General features: G+C 41.3%; 1 protein-coding gene across 1 annotated transcript in view; it reads right to left on the reverse strand.

Moving 5' to 3' along the window:
- Positions 1 to 22662, reverse strand: part of JAZF1 (JAZF zinc finger 1) — a 337583-nt gene that overhangs the window by 143153 nt on the left and 171768 nt on the right. Inside the window, exon 2 of the mRNA XM_082846108.1 lies at positions 7240 to 7312. Coding sequence (XP_082702234.1) covers positions 7240 to 7312 — 73 coding nt within the window. The remainder of the gene's footprint in view (positions 1 to 7239; positions 7313 to 22662) is intronic.

The following is a 22662-nucleotide window of genomic DNA, read 5'->3' on the forward strand; positions in this document are numbered from 1 at the left end:
GTAGTATTCCATTGTGTATATGTACCACATCTTCTTTATCCATTCGTCTGTTGATGGGCATTTAGGTTGCTTCCATGACCTGGCCATTGTAAACAGTGCTGCAATGAACATTGGAGTGCATGCGTCTTTTTGAATTACCGTTTTCTCTGGGTATGTGCCCAGTAGTGGGATTGCTGGGTCATATGGTAATTCTATTTTTAGTTTTTTAAGGAACCTCCATACTGTTCTCCATAGTGACTGTATCAATTTACATTCCCACCAACAGTGCAAGAGGGTTCCCTTTTCTCCACACCCTCTCCAGCATTTGTTGTTTGTAGATTTTCTGATGATGCCCATTCTAACTGGTGTGAGGTGATACCTCATTGTAGTTTTAATTTGCCTTTCTCTAATAATTAGTGATGCTGAGCAGCTTTTCATGTGCTTCTTGGCCATCTGTATGTCTAAAAAGCTTTATTTTTAATAGAAACCACCTAGGTGTCTGGGCAGGTTGAGAGAAGCAAATGGATCACTATTCAAACAGGCACAGAGTAGAAGTTGATGGAGTTGGCGTATAAGGGCAGAATTTTGTCCTTGTTCTTCCCAGTTGAACAGGAGGGAAATGGTAGTGTTCTGCATTTTGAATCAGAAAAAGATGAGCAGGCTGTCCTGAATAAAAGGCTTCATGGTTCCTTGGGGAAGTTGAGGATGTAAGTGGAAGTGACTGAATTCTAGCAGCCCCCAACTAGCAGAACTAGTCCCATCAGATGCTTCAAGAAAAAGTGCTCTGGGATCAGGTACATATGAAAATTATACTATCTCTCTTGGAGACTTAAAATGCATATCAGCATAGGAGAGGATCTGATTAAATCCTGTGGTAAAGAAACCCATGTTATTTAACTCCAGATTTCCTCAAATCAATTGACCACAGAACTATTTGGGAATAAATGAGTTTTGTCTGTGTGTTTGTGTGTGTGTGTGTGTGTGTGTGTGTGTGTGAGAGAGAGAGAGAGAGAGAGAGAGAGAGACAGAGACAGAGAGAGAGAGACAGAGGGAGACAGAGAGAGAGGGAGAGAGGGAGAGAGGGAGAGAGGGAGAGAGGGAGAGAGGGAGAGAGGGAGAGAGGGAGAGAGGGAGAGAGGGAGAGGAGAGCTGGCAAACATCCATTGGAATTACTATTCTAGGGACTAGAATTTGCTGTTTAATAGCAAACACTAAGCAAATTCATTTTTAGAGGAGGTCATACCTAACTACTATTATGCCAAGTGGTGCAGGGAGTCTTACAAAGAGAATTCTAGTAGAGCTGTAGTTTAGGAATGAGAGAATATTCCATGTTTATTAGGTAGTAAATGACAAGAATTGAGTGCAAGAAGGTACCCATTTGTGCCTAGTCATGATATTCCTTTATAGTTTACACTAAAATTATATACACATTTAAAAAATTAAAAGTTAATTTGGAAAATTCAATTATTTTAATACAAACATATTTTGTAAAGAAAATAGTGTAATTAACAGCTATAGTCATGTCTATTATCATGTCTTTAAGTTATCCCAATTACCCATTTCTGGGGAGCCACAAGTTATTAATAAACTATCTTGTCACCTCGAGGCAGCCACCTGGACTATATAACAATAACTTGAAGGAAATACCCAGATGCAGCCCAGCGCTTCTCATCAACCTTTCTAAGGAGATGCCTGACTTCACCCCGCAGCGCACCTATCACCTGCCTACTGGTGAGAGGTGGTGGTGGACATCCTTCCCCACTCTAGCTGAAGCCTGCTATGCTAGGTTGGGCCCTGCACGCTCAAGCCAGTTTCCTAGCAGCAATACATCACTTAGGAGCTCCTGGTCACCTTTCTCATAGCAATTTTTTTGCTTCTGCTGTCTCCTACTGTTTAATTTTATTAGGTTGTTACCCTCCAATTATCTACAGCACGGTAATTACTCTCATCTTTGTGTCCTTCTGCATCCCCTCTGCCCAGTTGTCCTACCCGATTTTTTCATCATTAGTTTTCCACATTCTCCTCTTACTTTTCTAAGCTAGTACTTTACTCTCTGATATCCCAACAAGGCAGCCTGTAGAGTGATTAGAAACACAGGTTCTGGAGCCTAACTGTGCAGGTCTGAACCCAATACTCCACTTCCTACCAGCCGGGGACCTAGGGCAAGTTACTTAACGTCTCTGAGTCTCAACTTCTGAACCTGTAAAATGAAGATCATCACAGTACTTCTTTTATGTGGTCACTGTGAAGATTAAATGAAATAAGTAATGTGAAAAATGCTTAGCATAGAGCTCAAGACATAAAAAGAGTTATGTTTGCTCTTTCAGTATTATTTCTTCTATATTGTCTCCTCTATCCAAAATCTAGCTTTTCTTCTTGCCCTTTATACCTTTTTGCCAGGTGTATAAATATTATACAAACTAAGCAATTAAATTTCCTATTACATGAACTTGTCATTGTTTCTAACGTCACAAAATCAACAGAACTTCCTATCCTTAGAATCCATATCTATCTTTTTTCCCCTGGAACTATTCCTTCAACCCTCACTAATTCATTCAATTTCCCTCTTTCTCACTAAACTATTTTTATTTTAAAATTTGCTCAGGTGTTGTAACAGATGCGCTTTTAAAGGAATTAAAGGTTGTTCAACACATTATGTTCAAGAGAGTAAAGCAACTTAAAATAGGTATAAATAAAGGCTCTCCGATTTCCACACGGTTCTTTTTTTTTTAATCCAAAAAGCTAGCTCCATTTTAAGTACCCTAACTCTGCAATTTCAGTCAGTGTTATTGCCAAAGAAAGTTTCAACTCAATTTTGAGGTGCCCAAAAGAATATCAGAGTTGCATAAACAGATATATGAGCAGAAAAATATTAATTCTTTTCCTGTCTTCACTGCTCAGCAAAGTTAAGATTTTATTTCCCCCTGAGGTTTAAGGGGAAAAAAACCCCTTATTTGTTCAATTTTTTTTTTTGAATAGTACTCTTTTCTGCAGTATTCAGGATATTGCCATCTAGCTGACTTTCTTTTATTATCTAACCTTTATTACTCTCTTCTTGCATGTTTACTGGCTTCATGTGAATTTCAATATGTTTCCCTTCTGGATCAAAGGCCCTTAAGACTCCTTTTTATCCCAATTTTTTTTCTTTTCTTTTTTAATTGAAGTATAGTTGGTTCACAAAGTTGTGCTAGTTTCAGGTGTACAGCAAAGTGATTCAGTTATACATATATATATGTTCTTTTTCAGATTCTTTTCCATTATAGGTTATTACAAGATATTGAATATAGTTCCCTATACTATACAGTAGGACCTTGTTATTTATTATATTTTATATATAATAGTGTGTATATGTTAATCCCAAACTCCTAATTTATCCCTTCCCCCTCTTTCCCCTTTGGTAACCATAAGTTTGTTTTCTATGTCTGTGAGTCTGTTTCTGTTTTATAAATAAGTTCACTTGTATCATTTTTTAAAGAAGCTACATATAAGTGATATTATATGATATGTCTTTCTCTGCCTGACTTATTTCACTTAATATGATAATCTCTAGGTTCATCCATGTTGCTGGCATTATTTTATTTTTATTTTTATTTTTTTTGCGGTACACGGGCCTCTCGCTGTTGTGGCCTCTCCCGTTGCAGAGCACAGGCTCCGGACGCGCAGGCTCAGCAGCCATGGCTCACGGGCCCAGCCGCTCCGCGGCATGTGGGATCCTCCCAGACCGGGGCACAAACCCGTGTCCCCTGAATCGGCAGGCGGATTCTCAACAACTGCGCCACCAGGGAAGCCCTTATTTTTTACAGCTAATATTCTGAGTAGTAATTGAGGGACATTTAGGTTGCTTCCATGTCTTGGCTATTATAAATAGCTCTGCTCTGAGCATTGGGGTGCATGTATCTTTTTGAATTAGAGTTTGAATTAGAGTTTTCTCCAGATATATGCCCAGGAGTGGGATTGCTGGATCATATGGTAACCCTATTTTTAGTTTTTAGGGAACCTCCATACTGTTGTACATAGTGGGTACATCAATTTACATTCCCACTGTATGTAGGGTCCCCTTTTCTCCACACCCTCTCCAGCATTTATTATTTATAGACTTTTCGATGATGGCCACTGTGACCAGTGTGAGGTGATACCTCATTGTAGTTTTGATTTGCATTTCTCTAATAATTAGCGATACTGAGCATCTTTTCATGTGCCTGTTAGCCATCTGTATGTCTTCTTTGGAGAAATGTTTATTTAGATCTTCTGCCCATTTTTTGATTGTGTTGTTTGGATTTTTGATATTAAGCTGTATGAACTGTTTGTGTATTTTGGAAATTAATCCCTTGTTGGTCGCATAGTTTGCAAATATTTTCTCCCATTCCATAGGTTGTTGTTTCATTTTGTTCATGGTTTCCTTTGCTGTGCAAAAGGTTTTAAGTTTAATTGGGTCCCATTTGTTTATTTTTGTTTTTATTTCTATTACTCTAGGAGACGGGTCCAAAAAAATATTGCTGCAATTTATGTCAAAGAGTGTTCTGCCTATGTTTTCCTCTAGGAGTTTTAGTGTATCCAGTCCCCTTAAGGCTCCTTTTAGCATTTTTTTCCTCTATGGCCAGACTTGGCTTCCTCCTTGCAGCTCTCCATTGCTCAGCTCTCTTTTCCACCTACCAGGTGTTTATTTATCACCTACACACCAATATCTAGAGTGTCTACCATGTGTTCAGTCCTGTTATGTATGCAGCACTGTCCACAGAGGGATCCTGAGTGAGAAGGGCTGTTAGTAACCCGGGCAACCTTCCATACACAGTCCTTCTCTTGACTTAAAGATCACGAATAAACATCTCAATCCCCTACATACGTCTGCTTCTCTACCAGCTAGGACATGATATGGCGAATTCTTTATTGTCTCAGACCTCTAAATACAATATGTCCAGTTCAAGACACATCTTCTCCAGATCTAACTTCCAGCTTATAGCAAATAAAGGACACAGAGGAACCTGCCAAATGGCCTCTTGGAGAAAACCTAAAGGAAACCCAGAAGGCGGATGTATTCTGTGGGACGCTGGCCCATCTCCTCAACAAGTCACTGTGCCAGATTAAAAGAAACTTGGGGGGCAAAACATCCAGGTGCAATATGATGTTCTGGATTGGATACTGGGTTAGACAAACAGCAATAATGGACTTGTTTAGATCACCTGGGGAAACCTGCATATGATAAGGGTATTAGATTAGATGCAAATGTACTGAAAAAGTAGAGATCAGTGACACAACTGAGCAGGCTGCAAAAGAGTATGTACAGCTTTGGGTTAAAAATTATATTGTTTTGTACGTATGTATATATGTATGTATGTATTTATTAACTAATTATTGAAGTACAGTTGCTATTATATAGTATTTTTTAAAAGTGATCTGAAAAATGTGTGTTAAGGTATTACCAGTAGTGATATCTGGGTGGCGGGAATGTGATGTTTTAATAAAAAACAATTTTTTTTGGATTATATTTTCTAATTTTCTACAATATGCGGCTATAATAATAAAAGGTTATTTTTTTAAATGCTCATTTTCTTCCAGAAGACTCATCTCAGAAAGTCCACACCCAGAAGACTCATCTCAGAAAGTCCACACTCACTGATAACACCCTGACTCTCTAGGGTTGAAGCACATCCTACTGCACAGTTTATACTAAACTATCACACTTGATTCAAGTTCTCTGGTGGGTTTTTTGTCTGTGGCCCTTGTCCCTATACTTCAACTTCACTAGAGTCCCAAATCACACCTGGCAGAATATTTCTTTCTTTAGTGAGTGTAATGTCTGTGTAATTAGTAGATCCCTGTTGCCAACATGGCTGACAATACACACAGGAAGAATGAATGTGAAAATCTCACAGACTCTCATTACAATAAGGCTTAGTAATACACGCGTTTGTATATACATAGGTAACATATTTTACCAAAAATACAATAGCCACACTATTAAAAAGTCCTATTCAATACCATAATTGATCTATAAGACTATTTATCCTATTCCCCAATGTTACTAGGCTAATTCACATACATCTCTTTCACATAATTCTAATGTATACTTAAAGACTTTTCAAAACCTGTGCTAAACTCGGGAAACAACACAGGTTTTGTGAGAAATCCAGATAAGCACATACACCTTTATTTGTACTTGATGTGATTTTGAAGGTGTTCTACTTAAAACAGCCCCAAAATTATGGTTAATGAAAAACTAGATATTTTATCTCGCTTCCAGGAAAGGCTGATAAGTAGGAAACCCAAAGAAGATATGCAAATAGATGTTTATATTAATGAATCCTTTAAAAAACATGCTTCCTAAAAGAACTTGAAGCTGAGCACAGTGACTCCAATTCAAAGCCTTCTCTAGACAAGAGTTAAGTAAATTTTCTGAAAAGTCATTAAAATGAAACAGCACAGATCATTCATTCCCAGCTTTCCACCTCAGATCCCGAACCTCAGCTCTAGTACCAAGAAACCAGAAACGCTCTTTGCCTTATATAAAAAGGGGACAGTCAATAGAAATTCAAGCACTGAATTGCGAGCCGAGAATTCTTCATTCCCATTGAAAACTAGTTTCGCTTTTCCTTTGTCTTTTTCTCATGTGGGGGGCGGGTGTTTTCCTAACATCAGTTGATTTCAGGTTCTCTTCAAAAATCCCTGTCTCCTTAATTATTTAAGTTGGATGAAACAACAAGTCCTCTTTTAGACCGGATGTATTAAGTTCTAAACTGTTCTCTAAGGTCGTGCCCGCACGTTCAGTTTCAGGAAAAACTCGTGAGACTCCACACAGATGGGTCAGTTGAGAACGTTTTTACTAAAAGGTGAACTGCTACTAAGTAACTTTGATATTAAATTATTTCAGTTTGGTATATCCTGATATATTCTGATATTCCAACAATGTTCTGAATTCATAAAGTACCTCTTCACCCCAGGGTTTAAAAGTTTCACTCAAACATAAATCCATTCATCTCCAAACTGCCCTGTGACGTCAAAAGAGTATATTCTAACTCTGCACGCAAACTACTTCCAGAATGAGCTTATAAATCAGTCATGTTTCGGCCTTATGAACAGAGAACTACAACCTGCCTCTCCCCATCACAGAAACAAGAAAATTCCATATAGAAGTTGATTTTAAATAATCTCCTATAAATAACTGAAGACTGAAAACATTTTTCCTACCCCGTTAAAAAGATACACTTAAAAAATAAACATGTGGCAGATATGAGGTTGCTATAAATTCTGAAAATGGCTTACCTATTAATGTAACTGAGGGCAACATAGGTTGGCTGCTGTAATTCTTGTTTTTCTAAAACACGTGGATCCGTATCTGAAATAAAAACACAATTATGATTTTTCAGCTTTCACATCAGAATATATGTGGCTACCTAACCTAAAATAACAGAGGCTAAATGGAGAAAAAGATTAATTTAGTAGACCGCTTTTTAAAGACAACTCAGTCAGCAAAGCACCATCATTTGTTCATTCATTCATAAATAACACGATATTGCATTACTTTTCAAGAGAATTCCAAACATCAACAGTGATAAAATGTCCATCTGTCACACAAACTCTTGCACAATCGCCCTCATAAATATTGGTTTTCACTGCTTACAGTTACAATGTTGGCATGGTTTTTGGTGGTTAATCAGCCTAAGAAAGAAAGGCTCTGTTAATTATGCTCACTTCAATGCTGGAACAAATTAGTTGCCATTGGAAAGCTTCATCAATCTGAAAATCTACTGAGTATTGTTCTTATTCACTGCATACTTTTCTGGGTTTGGATTCACATTCTAGAGGGCAACTCTTCTCCTTCTTAACTGTATGTTTATTATAACTTTTCTAGACTCTCAATCAGAAATTCTCATGCTGGTTCAGAATCCACAAACACCACATTCATCAGAGGGCTTTTCCCCCCCTTGAAGAGAGAGAATTCAACACCAGAGCAAACTTCCCTAACAGTGCTTCTCCAACACAGCACCAAAAAATGCACTTTTAACAACTAGAAATATATTCAAACTTCTCATGTAGAGAAATGATTGTGCTAAGTATATGCAAAAACAATGTTTCTATAGTAAGACTATAAAGAAACGTGAACACATTTTTGTTTTCTTAGAAAAAGGTTCAGACATTTCACACAGATTTCATTACAACCTCGTTTAAAACCATCTCATTATTAGAACTCTTCCAGCTGCACTTGGCAATAACACCTTCTTTGATGTAATGACAGATATTGTTTCAAGCACCTTGGTACGGGAAGTGTTTACTGCCCATGGTGGATGTAAGATACCCATGCTAACTCCAAAGTGCATTAACAAGTGATGGGGGTAGGGGGTACAGACACAGTGGCATAGAGCACAGGTGGCAAAAATGACAGCATCAAAATCAATTTACAATGCTTTCCACTCCCAGACTAAAACTGGACAGTAGTGGCGATTTTTTTTATTGGTGTTATAGTTAAGAATCTCATGTTCACTTTATTATTTTTCCTATGCCAAGAATTTCAGGGACACACTATTCAGAAATCCTGCTTCCTGGGTCGTTGCCATCGCAAGCCATGAAAGCCAAATTCTGAAACAAGAGACAAAGGTTCTCTGAATGGCTCCATCACATTGGGTCTCGAGGTTTTGGCAGCGCAAGTGAGAACAGATCAGTAACTCAGCATTTCCTCTGCCTCCTATGATAATTACATATGCACCTGAGGCTGTTTGTATTGATAGATCCCTGGCCTCCAGAAACACTGTTTTCTTTGTTCCACCATCTTCCATGACCTAGGCTAGATTTATGCTCACATACCCTCAAATTATGAGTGGTGACATGGACTTCCAGAAGCTTCCAAATGCCTTTCCATAACAACAACAACAAAACCATCTGGAAGCACCTCAGGCAGGATTCTCCTGTTTTTCTAGAATGCAGACCCCGGTAACCGACAAGAAAGTAGAACTTCCAGACACATGTCCACCAGGCCTGAGACATCTCTTCCAGATTAAATGTTTCCTTGGGCAACCTTTAGAGCATCCATGAAAGCTTCGTGTTCTTAAAACGAAATTAGGTACTTGGTGCCCACAAATCAGGAGAAGCCTGCACAAGTGCTACCAGAGGAAAAGCATCAGGGCTGGTCGCGAATAGACATCAGCTCCGTCACCCGCTTCCTGGCTGACTGGCGTGCAATGATCATGACTCACCATTTTATGGATTTAATTATACTGTGGAGCACTTCGCATTCAGTAGAAGTATAATAGCCGCCTTCATTATTTCTCCCTCCCTGACCAAAAAGTAACTGTCTGATGCTAAAAACTCTACAGGAGAGGACTGGAGTGACAAGGGCCTCGGGTGTTCACAGCAGGACGATGACGTCCTCCTCACGAAGATGGAACGTCATTAGCAGAATGAACTGGAGAGAGTAACACTGTTCATTGGAAATTACTGACTACAACAAGAAGAACTTCTTTAAGCCACGTGCCACACCACCGAGACAGTTTTTGCACAAGTCGCTACAATAAGAAATGTGATATGAAGTGCAGTGGCCATAGTGCACAATCTCCCAGATATTTCTCTGGCTTGTTTATGGCACTGATCAAAAGGTGAACCTGGAACGTTGGCTACCATTGCCCAGAGATAAAATCCACCTCAGTCAATGGTCTGTGGGATAGAAACGCTTGAATTTTTCATAGCCACACGATGTTCCTTAAACTGGCAACTGGCAAGAAAGTAAAGCATCCCATACTGCGGCTACCTACAGCCCCATACAGCAACGCTCTACCACTCTTATATCAAGAAGGGACAGGAAGATGAACCTAAAATTTCTCAGCAGGGCAGGGCACAGCCAAAAAAACCCACTAAGAGTTGACTGTTTTCTGTCTCATATCACCCCTGGCACACTCACAGATTTCAGGCTGACTGAAGATAAAGGAATTCAAATATGAAAATGTATTTTAAGATACCCAAGCAATAAAAACCTATCAACTTCAAAGTTTCTAAAACATAGCACCCTCCACAGTAGACAGCAATGTGCTTCCTCTACCATTCCTAGTTCAGGGTAATAGCTTGAACACACAGTTCTACAGTAAGGACGAGACACAGAGTGGAAGCTTGCTGTAGCTCATCTGGTCCTACTGCCCTGTGGTTTTATAGAGTCAATTAAATGGCAAAAGGCTCAATGTCACAGCACCAGCTCCCATGACTTCTCAAGTAGTTAAGAGAAAAGCCAAGTAAACGGCAGAAGTAAGGAAAGGACAGTCTTCAGACCCTTCTGGATAGAAACTAGAGTTAAACATGATGAAAGGAGGGCAAACAGCACACCTTGTTCAATCAGGGAGGCCTGTGTTCATCAGCCCTGCTGTCTCTAGTGTTGGGAACCAATGTCCACCAAGTGCCTGGATTTGGGACCTATGTTGAGTCTTTTGTAGCGCTATCTTCAAGCTTCCAGGAAAACTCTATCAAGGTTGTTTGCTGGGTTAACAGAAGCTAACTGAGGAGCTCATGGGCTCTGGCTGTGCTTCAGCTAGTCTACATTGCTGGGATTTATATGCCTGTATTCATTTCCAGTTTAAGAATGTCAGAAACCAGCCATACTACCTCTCAACAAGACTAATGAGGCCTCTATCAGCAACGAGCTATTTGAAGGCTGGGAGGCAGCAGTGAGGGGGAGACAGGATATCACGCCGCCCCTGCCCAAGAAGGCCTTCTTCAAATTCTACATCCTCCAAATGCTGGGCTCTTTGCTCTGTGTGGAGGGCAACAGTGGGAGGCCTGAGATGACGTGAGTGGGAAGGCAGCCCCGGAAGATCCTGGAGAGGAAAAGGCCCACCCAGCCAGATGAGGGATACTGAAAGTCTGGGATGGAAACACCACTTTTCTGTGGCCTCACTTGGTAATAATTAATGGGCACAGTCTGTTCTCAGTCTTCCCCCCAACAGCTGAACTCACAAAATCACAGAGTTTTAGTTTATTCAGCAGAGCCTTCCACAACATCCCTGGCTGAGCGCGTGCACCCCTCCTCCCTTCTCTGCATCACCTCATCCCCAGCACTGTCCCCGCACTTGTGTCACCATAGAGGCAGACGCTGGGCACATCCTTTCCCCTTCCCACATTGCTCAGAGATGAATCATCTCAATTTCTTTCCTCTCTCCAGCACTCAGCTCAGGGGCAGGCATGTAGGAGATGCATCATTATTAAATGGATACACTAATTTTATGATGAGAAAATGGAAGATTTGGGGTCAAACCTGGCAGATTGATCAAAGGCGTTTTTTTCCTTCACCATCCAAGGCCCCACTAAAGGAAGAAATAAAGGAAGGAAAACTTCTCCAGGGATAGAAAAAAAGGGGAGACAAGTGGTTTGGACCAGTGTTTTGGAAGATGGAAAACTCATACAGGAGTGACAAGTGACTCAGAAGAGTAGAGGAAGCTATAGTCTCAAGTGCCTGCAGTGGGGGAGATGCACGGGCCAGGAGGGGAACCCACTGGGTTCCCCTCCTGGCCCATGCTTCTAGCCCCGAGAGGCCCTGGACTTGGAGGGGCCAGGTGTTGCAAAAGGCAAGGAAGGGAAGGTTCAGGGCTGAAAACAGGAGAATTGTTTAAAAGGTTGATTATCTAGAGACACTGAACCAGGAAACCAAGCACAGCGAAGATAGAGGGGGAGTGGGGAGAACACACGGCTGAAAACAAGGGGATTAGAGTGGAAATATACCTACTTCACTGTCCCAAGAACGCTGGCAGGCAGGCGGGAGGATTCCTCTCTGATTAAGCTAAGTGGGCGCAGAGACGAGATCACCAGATGCCGACATCTGGCAATTCCTTGATTAAGTGATTTCCCTGCAGATAAGTCTATGGTCAATGAGCTCCATCCATGCCTCTATCCAGAGCCTCCCATCAGGTTTTTATTGCCTCAGTGTCTTAAATAGGAGCCAAGAACAGTCAAGGAGTGATCATTAGACATTTGAGGGAAAGGCTTGAACGTGAATGGAAGATATACCAAAACAAATGAATGGTGGGAGACAGGAGCAAAGGAGCAGACACATTGAGGCTTGGACAGTTAAGTGACATGCCTATTTACACACACCCAGTTAACAGCAGGGCTAGGACCAGAAGCCCTGCGTCCTGAGTCCCATTAGGCCAGCATTTTGACCATTTAATGCGCATCCTCTGAAGTCAACTCATTGCTACCAACCAGTTGCAACACTGGCCTCCATACAATCTTTATAGCTTTCTTAAAAGCCCAGCAAAGTTCTGTTGCAACTTTCACTCCGCTTTTAGGACTGAGTTTTGATGAACTGACAACTTTTAATTCACAGTTAGTTTACTTCAGCTGCTGAAATAAATATTTCTTGCCAGCAATGGTCCTTTCAAAAATAAAAATAAAAAATCCTACAATTGCACATAACTGGCCTTTGAATGGATCAACTTTTCCTTCGTTTATAGACACGTCATTTGAAACTTTTCCCAAGCCATAATTTCCATTACAGGGCAGTCAGTGCAAATTACAGTGAGATTCTTGCCTTTCCAAATTCAATGTGAAATCCAGATGCAGTTAAGTGGTGCTGTAAACTTTATGAGTTAAGTATCTAAAAGTCGGGGACATTGTGCAGTACAATAACGCCATCTATGAGGAAAGCATTTATGTTCCCATTTGCAGCCTGAGTTTTCCTCCACAAGTGAATGAATAAACGTTATTCAACCAAGAACCGTTTGGACAATGTTCTGGGAGGCTGATTTATAAACAAACACAGCATACTGCAGCCTTTTCAGTTTCCGGCATGACCAGAGGGTTAAAGTTATTAGAAATAGACAGTTCTGACCAGGATGCTTTCTAACTCTTCACTAACCCATCAAACTCCTGGGGTCATTGATGACTGCTTGAGAGTGGTAGCTATTTTTCCCCCAAGTATAAGATGTGTAGCCTTATATGTATGACACTCTCAGTATGCACTCTTCAGCCAAATTCTCTACCTTGTTACCTGGGACAAGAGAGACTGTCAGAGTCCATCGTGGCTGCCTGGTATGCTTGTGCAGTGCACAACCTGTACATCTGTATATAGTGACCCTGAAGACTGGGGTGCTGGGGTTACACAGCAATAAAATTCTTCCAAACAGGAATAAGGCCAAAACTTTGTCCCATTTGATCTTACAGGCATGTGTGCATGTACACACAAATGGACGTGTCTGCTTTCCCCAGAAATGAACCTGATGATGGATCCAAGTAGCATGTGATACAAAAGACCGTAAAGGAGCTTCTATGTCACCGCTGCCCATGGGAAGAGCCTAAAAGCATGTATCTGGAAGAAAAGAGAGCTGCTGGTGGGTGAAGGTAAGTGACAGAAGAGAAGGCAGGGAAAATGAGGCTCTCAAAGTCCTCTCTGCAAGGATGGAAGGGCAGTGGCTGTTCATGAAAAGAGACCTTCAACTCCTTCTGCCTAAAATTGTTTGCCCAAGGAAATTCTACCCATCTTCCAAGGCGCTGGCCTATGCACTACCTCCACCATGTGTTATGCTACACATTTGCCAATCTGTCTTAACACCCCACCAAAATGGAAGCTCCTTAAGGGACCAGATTTTAGAAGCCACAAACCCTAAGTCCAGTGTTTCGTAAATAATCAGTGAACATATGCTGAACAAATAAATGAAGGCCCTGGGCATGCATAACACAAAAGACATAAAGATAAGCATTCGGCTCAGACTCTTCAACTAGGAGAGTCAGACGGACAGGAGAGGAAAACAGACCCAAGTGTAAGTGACTGCCAGTACAGAGACACTTATAAGAAAAACATATACCAGTAAGCACAGATGTGCAGAAGGATAGAAAATGATGCAAAATTCAGAATAACGAGAGAGAGGGGCAGAAAGAGCTAATCTGGGAAGGATTTACCGATGAATAGGAACTGAGTTGGGTTTTGAAGGAAGGGACTTAGGCATAGGCAGTGGTTCATAGGTGAGGTTAGGGATCTGAAAATGGCATGAAGTTTGAAACAGAAAGCGCAGGTGAGAAGTCTGTGGGGAAACGTGGGCTGCAGAGCCGATATTCATTAGTTATAAAATATTTATAGAGATACTTTAAAACAGTTGCTCTGAACTGTGGGCGATTTTGCCCCCCACCCCCAGCCCATCAGGATGTTTGCCAATATCTAGAGACAACTGGGGTGTGAGGATGCTACTGGCATCTAGTGGGTAGAGGCCAGGGATGCTGCTACACATCCTACAGTGCACACACAGGACAGCACCCCCCAGCCCCAACAAAATGGCCGAAGATGCCAATGATGCAGATGTTGAGAAACCCTGTGTTAGAGCTCTATGAATACCATGAGGATGGAGCTATTGCTTCTAGATGATCATCTCTGTTATTTTCCGTGGTCTAAATCAAACGGCTGGTTAGGAGGCTACAGAAGATACAAGACGTTGTTTGGACTTACAAGAGCCCAGACTTTCTTCATGGAGACAAAGATACTGAGTTCATTTCAAGAAAGGCATACTACACTCTTGTCATGCACTAGTTGCAAAAGGGAAATTCTAAGTCAGTAGATTCACAACTGAGCGAGAAAGACAACACAATTCACAGTTAACAATAATCCCAGACAGACAGATCTGTGCCAACCTAGAGGACTACACTAGCTGCTGTAGAAACAAAACAGGATTCTCTGGGCGAATCAGAGAAACTTCTTGAAAGGAAATTTTACATGAGCTTTGAACTAAATCTCTAGTCAGAAAAGGTGAGAAAACGGTGAATCAGAATAGAAAACGGTCTGAGCATTAGCAGAGACAGGGGCAAGAAAGCCAGTGTGGCTGGAACTCTGCACGAAGAGTCCCACAATGCAGAGCAGGCCCACGTTCTGGAAGGCTTGAAATGTTCTCCAAGAGTTTGGACTTAACTCCGTGAACAATGGAGAGCCTCAGAAGGAGTAAACTGATACGGTCCATGTTTTAGAAAAATAACTGGTGGTGGTGTGGAGAATGGTGGGAAAAAGCTGGAATAAAGAAATATAAGAAAAAAAAAAGAAATATAAGATTTGGTGAAAGTAGAAATGGAAATACACCGTTTTTCTTGTGTTACAGATCTGAGGGCCTCATTACCAAAAGTAAGGAAGAAACTAGAAAGTGAAAAGGGTTTGACAGGCAAGAAAAGGAGGTCTGCTTCTGATGTGTGGTAAGACATTTTGCAGAGCCAAGAAGACTCAAAGGAAGAAGAGATAAAGGACTCAGGACACAGATAGGGACTGCAGCGCTGTAGATTCCCACCATAATGCCACGTTCCAGCAGGCACTGGAACCAGACCATGTCCCTCAAAACAAAACGACGATACAGCAAAAACACGACCACTCTGAGTCAAAACTTGGTTATCATATAACTCAGCCAATTCATTAGGAAGTACTGACTGAGGACCTAGTAGGCCTAATAAAATCCCAGCAGGGATAAAGAAAAGCCAGAGGTTGTACTGCATTTGAAACCAAGTAATAGGCAAATTTCACAAGGGAGTGAATATAAAAGATTGGGACAAAAAGAGAACTGAGTCAAAACGGACCCCGAGTTCAGTGTTTTAACTGATTTGGTACCCAAGACTCTAAGGCTCACTGCTGTAATCACCCTCCCATTGGAATCCCTGCTCCCACTTCTTGGTGATGCTAAGGATTATACTGCAACTCCACACCAGTCAAACTGCCTCTGTTCCATACTAGCTGTATGACTTCTTTAAGTCTTAGTTTTTTTTTCATCTGTAAAATTCTGATAAGGATAGTACTTTTGAGTGAGCGCTGAAATGAGGATTAAATAAGCAATGTGTTAGGTGTGGCTACTAGTCGGTTCTTTAGCCCGTAGAATGTTTTGAAATCAAGCTCTGTACTGTTGTGGATTATCTCCATTTTATAGTCAGGGGCATAATGATGCAGAGATGATCTAAGAACTCATCATTCACATAATGTAGTGAGATTGCTGGCTACCATTGGGTAGTCATTTTCCCCTTCTTCCTCCATAATGCTTAGGAATATGGCTGTCTGGTATAAAGACTACATTTCCCAGCATTCCTTGAGCCAGGTGTAGCCCTGTGACGAAGGCCTGGCCAATAGGATGTAAGGCTTCTGGGAAGCCTCTTTAAAGTCATGTGCCTTTGCTTGTGGTTATTTTTCCCTCCTGCATCTACTTTGGATATGATATAATCTACAGAAGTCATACATGGCTGAGCAACACGATAGGAGCCTGAATCCCTGATCCCATGAAGACCCACACCACTCTGAGCCTGAACACCTCCAGACTTCTTGAAAGTGAAAGAAATAAACTCTTCCACTTAAGGCATGTGTTATGTAGGGTTTTTCAGTTACATGAAACCAAACCAGATCTTAACAGAAACCTGAAACAACTGGAATGCTGGTTTATTTTGTTGGACTCAAAGTTCTAATCTGATGTCTTGCTTTGTTTTTTCAGATTCTTAAAAAAATTCTCTTTAACAATTTAATATGCCAGCTCATGGAAAGAAAATAAGAGTAAAATCACACGCACATCACCACCCCATCTGTGGATCACTCTTAACCGGGGATAATTAAAGAATGGGAGAAAGAGGAGGAGGAAACCATCATGTCAGATTATGGCTCCTTTGGTGGCTTTAGGACTTTCTCTAGAATTGGTTATTAACAGGCAATAATGAAGCAAATTGCACATGCATATTACTTCTGAGTTATGAACAATGCAACCAGCAGTAACCTTTGAAGCTGTCAGGATCTTTTCAGGCAAGCAATTAAAGTGAAAAATGAGAGTGTGCACAACTTCCATCACCCAGTACTACATGTAATAACACCACCTACAACACTGACATAAGAGTGGGACTCAGTCTGAATATTTATTAATGCAGATCTGTTCCCATTTGTTCCTCTTTTTTTCCCTGTAACCCATTCCACCCCCACCTGCCAAATTTTTTTTTTCTTTAAAGGGCAGCTCTGACACCATGGATTTCATTCACCTGAAACCTCCATGCAGTGTGACATCTCTCCAATCCTCACCTAAAGAAATTTCCTTTGCTATCCCTTGACCAAAATATAAATTTAGGGCAAGCTTGGATTCTAGAGAAGAAAAAGTGGATAAGGAAGTAAGCCCCAATTAGGACAACACAAAATCAAGATTAAAATAATTAACATACAGGAGGCCAAATATATGTCAAGTACTGTGTGCTAGGCACTGAAGGCCCCTCCCCCATCCTCCAAAGGTCCCAGTTCTCAAGTAGTCCAGACTCTGGAGGATCTGACTTACAGTGATCTGTAATAAAAATGATCTGGTGTAAAAAATATCTGATTTTCTGCCAAAGTGTAGATATCACTCCCTGCTTGCATATGTTTTGTGATTTAAGTACTTGGAAAGACTTAAAGAAATGGCAGGAATAGACACAGAGGTAAGCCACTTGGAACAGGCCTTTCCAAGCAGAGAAGAAACCCGTGTTCTGAGTTCGAAGACGTGAGGCCAATGGGTCCTATAAGCAAGTTTGTCTCATTTGGTTTCAGTCATTTCTATGCCGCCAAATACCTAGAGACCAGCGCTTCTCAACCAGAACTGCTCACTAGTATCACCTGGGTAGCTGTAAAAAAAATTCTGAGGCCTAAGACCCATCTCCAAAGATTCTAACATGCAACCAGAAGAGGGATGAAGATCTGGTTCGGAAAGTCATTAAACCAGTTTGCATTTTTCCCCAAGCTAAAAAGACAATTGTAAAACCGGAAATGATTTATTGAAAGTAATTTAAAAGCTTTATAAATAAATCCAACATCTAGTAAAACCTCTGAATTCAGACTTCACTTGAGGCTCAGGTCTTCACCACCCCCATCCCCCCACCCCAGCTTTTTGCTTTCTATAGAGAAAGTGCTAAGCTTAATGATTATGTAGACCATTAGTGTCTTCATGTACCTTTAAAAGCAAATCACAAACAACCAAATACCAGCGACCCTTGAATCCTGCGCAATTTTCATCCACTCAGTAAGGGTGCTCTGACAAAGACCTCTTACTGGGACATGCCCCCCCCCCCCGCCCCCGCCAACCTTTTCCTTTTGGTCACCGATTTTCTTCACAGTATGTCCCTAAAATGGTAAGACTGCATCCCTCGAAGTCTTCCATGGCTCAGAATTTTCTGTCATTCAGATTGGCCCCAACCAGTGTGGTTTTCCTTGCTGTTATTATTCACCTCACTTAGAAATCAGCTCATAACCAAGCATATTCATTTTGCATTTTGGAAGCCAGTTAAGGATTTGGCAAAAGGAATCCCCCTCATTACTTCTTGCCTCCCAGGGAGGCAGAATCATTGCTTTAAAAAGAAAAAAAGAAATAGCTGAACATCTGGAAGTGGAGTGACCTGACTGTTCTGCCTAAGAGCCATCAAACACAAGGGCACAAATCAGTTACAGTTCGCTGGGGTGGAGGGCTGATACGCAAAGCTCTGCCTGGCGGGCTCTGGGATGCCTCATGGCATCACCGTGCCCAGATAGCACGCAGGAACAGGGTGTGCAGGCTCATGGGCCACAAAGGTTATGCAGTTTTCGGGGATTTATTCCTCCCCGTTCTGTGTGGGTTGTGCACTCATTCTACTTGCTAATGAGGAGGGTCACATGCTGGGCTGTCCTCAGATCACTCTTGCTGATGGTGTGAATTTGGGCGTCTGGGAAGGCCCTGGCACCTGGCAGATGGCTCCTGGCATTCTTGGCTTCTATGGGAGAACTTCTGGGAAGCAACTCTAGACTTTCTGGGTTTGGTTTTTTTTTTCTCTCCAAGGCTTTAATTTCTTTAGACAGGCAATATAATATTCATGGGCACAGTCTGCTACTTAACTCTGTGACTTGAGTAAGTTTCTCAGCCTAAGTCTCAGTTTTCTGATATAAAAGACAGTGATTCACAGTTCCTACACATTATGAGGTTATTATGAGGATTAAAAGAGACAAGCCATACAGAGCGTAGTGGCTGATACATGAAATACTTAATAAATCATACCTGTTATTATTACTGTAGGTAGTCAGGTCTGAAAGCATTTACTGTTTACATTGTCAGACCACATTTGTGAACAATCAACTGTTCTTAAGTAGCAATGATAACTGACAACAAAAATAGAATTACCATTACTAAGTGCCTACTATGAGTCCACGCAGAATAAGCTGCTTTCTATGTGTAATCCTCATGAAAACCCTGCAGGGGAGGCACCTCCCCCATCCCTTTCTCAAAGGAAAACGTAAGGCTCAGAAAAGGTCCAGATCACACAGCTCGGAGATAAGACCTCAGATCCAGGTATGACTTCCAAGTGCAGCTATTTGACCCTGACCACCACCTAGTTCTACCACACTATTCAACAGCAATGCTCTCAAACTAAATGGCCAACTGGCCTGTTCTTGATTTTTTTTCTCACTAAAACACTGCTTCGTGGATAAAGCACTGGAATGCTTTGGAAGCACTGGGACAGAAAACATGGACAAATTCTGATGAAAACCAGAACCTGGGACACAGGCTTAAACGGTTATTTATCTGCATCTCCTAGTCAATTTCTCCTCTGGGTGAGTGATCTACAAGAACACCAGATCTGGATCCAGAAGATATGGATTCTAGTGCTCGTACTAATTAGTTCCAACTTACAGCTTTAAGCAAGTTAGTTTCCTTACCTATGAAATGACCATAACAATAGTGCACACCACCCCACAAGCCTGAGATGAGAATCACCTTTGAACTGAGCGATTCCAGTATAAACTCTAAGGCCCCACCTCCGGCTGCCAACCTAAAGTGGCCTTGGAGTTATTATCCCTCCAACAGGAGCAGTCCAGTGCAGCCACATTAGCTACTTGTTAGTCTCCTGAACAAACACTGTGTGGGGAAGGGAAAGATTAAACTATACACTGAAATAGTGACCTGAGTTACGGGTACAGAGGGCTTAGACTTCATCTTCCTTCATCCCTGAAGCTTAGAGAGCACATGCATATGCACTGGTGTTACTTTTCTCCTGCAAGAGTAAGGACCTTCATCAGAAAGCTCTCCAATTCCTCTCCCAAAGAGTCATGTGTCTTGCCAGTGGAGACAGAAAACTTTCTGGCTAGTTTTCAGCTGAGTTTATTAAGCCATTCTGACTAACTAAAAACAGTGTGATCAATTAACTTGCTTTATAGCTAAAAGGAAAGCCTTTCGATTTATAAACCAAAACACACTGAAGTGATTTTATCACACATTCAAACCAAATGCAAAACTCCCCATAATGCCTGAGTAAAACAGGCATTATCAAAGTAAGCACAAGACATCGGATTCCTCAGAGGGGTTCAGGAGACTTTGGGGATTTGGTAAACATTACTATCAGCTGAGTTTCAGAAAATGGAAGGCAGAGAGGCTGATGGATTTTCTCAGCTTACTGGAGATGAGGCTTAATACTCTAGACATGGATTCAATACCACGAAGATATTAAAAAAGGCATGGCTTTAAAAAGGAATGCAGAGATAACATATACTTTTTAAAAAGATATGTTCTTTGCTGACTAGACATAGCCAGGCTGCCTGTCGTTCTCTTCCCCCTTCAATCCACCTCCACACTCTAGGACCTAGCTCAGTGTGTTCCCAACATTTCCACGGTATGATACATATTTTAAATTGTAACCAGTACACTTCCCACACAGAGGGTTCACAGAACATTTCTCAACTTCACTGTATGCAATGCACATATTATTTCATTTTTTAAAATGTTGGGCTAGCCCATTTAATTGATTTTATGACCCATTAATGAGTCCCAAAGTGGTGATTTTTTAAAAATGTGAATCTTGCTAAATTACAAATCAATAATATCATGCATTAATAAGCCCACCCCACACACGACTACTGTTTGTATGATAAAAGACTTAGGTAAAATACAGAAGATCCTTTACAATTTGGCTCCAGACTCATCTTCCTTAGCTCTCTTCATGCAACTCCTAACTTCATCTCACCCTCTGCACATACCTCGTTCACATGCCATAGCTTTTGTTCTGATGATCCGGTCTGCCTCTTCGGGTCCACTGCCTGCCCTGCCCTGCGCCTCGAGCTAGTTTATCCAGACTCTCTGGCCAGGTTTAGTCAATGGGACGCACCGGTAGGAAATCAGAGGGTGAAGAGAAAGAGGGAGGTATTCTGCTGATAAGCCTTTGTAACACAGGCTGTTTCTCCAACTTGGAACACCTCCTCCCCACTTCCGGTAGCCATGCTCAGATTCATGCTCCGAAGTCCACTACAAAGGGTACCTCCCCTCCAAAGCACTCCAGGAACCTACTTCGTTAGAATTCACCCTAGTACACACCTCTATTAAAAGGATGAATTATGCTTTAAAATGTTTATGTCCCAGCAGACTCAGCTTCTCCAAAGCCAGCGCCCGGTTTCTCTTTGTCCCCCGCACTTAGCGCGGAGGCTGGCACGTAACTGTGATCACTGAGAGGATCAGTAAATGAGTGAAAGGTAAGAGGATTCTTCATTATCAAAATGACATCACAAGTATATGCCAGGAGGTAGTATTTTCTAACAATGGTGGCTATAGAGCTACTTCATCAAAATTGCCACTCTGGGGTGAGCTAGTCTATTTCTTCTAAATGTAAGTGCTGGGAGTCAGCTCCAGACAACTGCTGCTTACCACCGCGTGGTAACCCGGCTACCTCTGGCGGTGACTAACTAGCTCCCCAACGATCCTGCATCACCTGGCAGGGTGTTGTCTGCTTATTATGCTAATTACATTTTACTTGAAAGATATAATTATTGCTGCAACTCAAGGAAATAATTAATGGCCAATTTCAGTGGGCAAAAATATTCATCAATCAAGTCAACAGACAAGAGACCTGCAGACTTTAAGAAAGGTCCTTAGAGAAGAGAAAAAAAGACAATCACCTAGAGATTTCTCTGTTCCATAAACATAGGTTAAATCTATTCAATTACAGTCTCTTGAAAGTTTACATTTCAGATTTACTCCAATGACTCCTAGTGAAGTCTCGGTTTAAACTTTTGGGTCCTCAAATGCATTGCTCAACAGAATTATTTCATCACTGTATTGCATGAAAAGGTGGAGGTGATAAGGTGGAGACAGCATTCATTTCATACTGAGTCCCTTGAAAATGCTGATTCACTCAAGGGTTTCTCAACACAACAAACATCAACCTCTGTTTTCTTACATGAAAGGCAGGGAGGGAGGTGTCCTAATGAGAACACTATTCGGTTTGCCAGATGTTTACACCATCTTTGTCCCTTATAAACACTTGGCCTTTTAAACCCGAGGGTGAGAGGACGTTTTAAGTTCTTCTAACACCTCGGTAATCAGGGCCCAGAGAAATATTTGCCAATGGAAAACAACACAGTGATCCAGAGATCAGGTCAAACCTACACTTACTATTAAAAGGTATTCCAATCCCCAAGAGCACTGATATGTCCCTCATATAAATGATACACAAACCTCACTGGCCTGTTCCCCACAGCCCTGCTCTTCAATTCCCTTTTATAATAGTCATATCCTCAGATTTACGTCGACTGTATATTTACTAGACGTGTCCCCCCCATTACACTATAAGGGGCTTAAGGGACCAGAAAGCAGCATACAATAATTTACAGTCGAGTTTATTTTTTACACCAAAAAATATTTCCAAGTTTTCATTTAATTTTAAATGCTAACAACCATCTTCTAGCCTCCACGTGCTCAAAAAGCTGCTTAACAGTCCAGAAAGAAAAAAAAAATTTTTTTG

Source organism: Leucopleurus acutus (genome assembly GCF_964270905.1).
Source record: "Leucopleurus acutus genome assembly, chromosome: 9".
In the NCBI taxonomy this organism is placed as follows: Eukaryota; Metazoa; Chordata; class Mammalia; order Artiodactyla; family Delphinidae; genus Leucopleurus; species Leucopleurus acutus.